A 1877-nucleotide genomic window follows, 5' to 3' on the forward strand; every position below is an offset into this window, starting at 1 on the left:
GTGTACAACCCTTCAACCTTTAATTAACAAACATTCACAGCACCCAAAATAATGGGAAAAATTGACTTGTATTTCCAGAAAGCGTTTGACACAAAAGGCTCTTTTACAGACTTCTACGCTGTGTTATATGGGGCAACATCTGGTTAACCCTTGTGTTGTTGATACGTATGTATGTATGTATATATATATATACAGTACAAGCATGTGTATGTGCATGTACTGTATGTGTATATATATTTATACATTTTTACATTTTTTTTGTAACCCCCGACGTACTGTCCTTGTGTTGTGTGTTTGTGTGTGTTGTATTGGTATTTGTGTTGTTTTATTTCTAATAAAAATATCAATAATGGAACTTGATTGACAATAATGCAATATGTGCTAGACATACAGAGCGATTGAAAATAAGTTTGTCTCCGACCCACGGTGGACAAGGACACGTTCAAAGAGTATAATATAAAAAATAATTTATATAGATACAAATAAAGATAACAAGATAAGTAATAAATATAATTAAAAAGATAAGTAATGTGTACAATACAGTAATGCATACTAAATATTGCAAATGTATTACCAAACATTAAAAACTGAAGTTAATGAAACTGTGCAATATAAAAAGGAAGAGTTCCTGAGTAGCAGCGGGGTGCAGAGTTATAGAAAATATCAAAGATTTTAGTAATTTTTACATGATTGATTGTCATAATTTAGGTCGGCCGAAAAAGAAAAGAAGTCTCACGCGCTTGTCTCTTGCATTTTCCTCAGCTCCAGTCGTTCTACAAAGCTAACAGTGGACATGGGCTCCCTCCAGTCAGTGTGTGCTGCGTCAAATCACCACGGGAAACCGGGACCCAAAACCACCACCAGCACCAGCACCAGCACCAGCACCAGCACCAGCTTTCCCTCCTACAGCCACCCGCCTGCTACATCCTATCCCATGTCAGTGGTCGAGGAGCAGGGCACGCTGACAGCGCAGGAAGCCAACCAGTACCTGGAGCTGTGCCCCAGACCGGAGAGATGCAGGTAGACCTCGGACTCACCGGGTCCTAGGTGGCTGGCAGATGTGGTGTTTTAGAAAGACGCCAACATTACTACAACAATTTGTTCTTCTCCTGCCAGTTTACTTGATCGCATATGATGGATTTCTAGAATAGCATAGAATAGAATGCCTTTATTGTCATTATACACATGTGCAATACCTGTGCAACGGGATTGAAGAAACTCCTTCACAGTGTGAACAAGAAGGAATATGGAATAAACATGGAATAAATGGAATAAAATATAAGTGGGGGGGAAACCTATATACATATATATAAAATAAAAAGAAAGTCAAATAGGGTTTGTATTTGCATTATGAAAATAATATTACGCAGTTATGAAATTGCACATTTCATTATTGACGTCTTAAATGTTAAATATTGCACAGTTATGCAATTAAATGATTAAAAATAGAATTTTGCACAGTAATGAAATTGCAAAGAATTTCTCTATGGCCGATTGAATCAGGGATTTTTTTAGTCAGACCGAGATGCAATATTAACATTTATGTTATTCTGAAGCTTCATGTACAGTGGGGCTCGAAAGTTTGGGCACCCCAGGTTAAAAAAAATGTATTAATGTGCATAGAGAAGCCAAGAAAAGATGGAAAAATCTCCAAAAGGCATCAAATGACAGATTAGCCATTCGCATAGTATGTCACAAAAAGTTTGATTTGATTTTTGACAAAATAACAGAAAACAAAAAAAATGGCATCTGCAAATGTTTGGGCTAGACGATGATTGAGAACAATCCATGAGACTGTCAGGTCTCATCTTTTCCAAAGGGGGGGGTGCATGCTAGAAACCCAAACTTTTGCAGACGCCATTTTTTTGTTTTCTGTT

The 1877-nt window shown here is 37.2% G+C and overlaps 1 protein-coding gene across 3 annotated transcripts in view; it reads left to right on the plus strand.

Annotated features, from left to right (window-relative positions):
* Nucleotides 1-1877, plus strand: part of robo4 (roundabout, axon guidance receptor, homolog 4 (Drosophila)) — a 51966-nt gene that overhangs the window by 41292 nt on the left and 8797 nt on the right. For all 3 annotated transcript variants that reach the window (XM_032533824.1, XM_032533826.1, XM_032533827.1), the window contains one exon: nucleotides 763-1020. In XM_032533824.1, coding sequence (XP_032389715.1) covers nucleotides 763-1020 — 258 coding nt within the window. The remainder of the gene's footprint in view (nucleotides 1-762; nucleotides 1021-1877) is intronic.

Source organism: Etheostoma spectabile, chromosome 13, assembly GCF_008692095.1.
Source record: "Etheostoma spectabile isolate EspeVRDwgs_2016 chromosome 13, UIUC_Espe_1.0, whole genome shotgun sequence".
NCBI classification, from domain to species: Eukaryota; Metazoa; Chordata; class Actinopteri; order Perciformes; family Percidae; genus Etheostoma; species Etheostoma spectabile.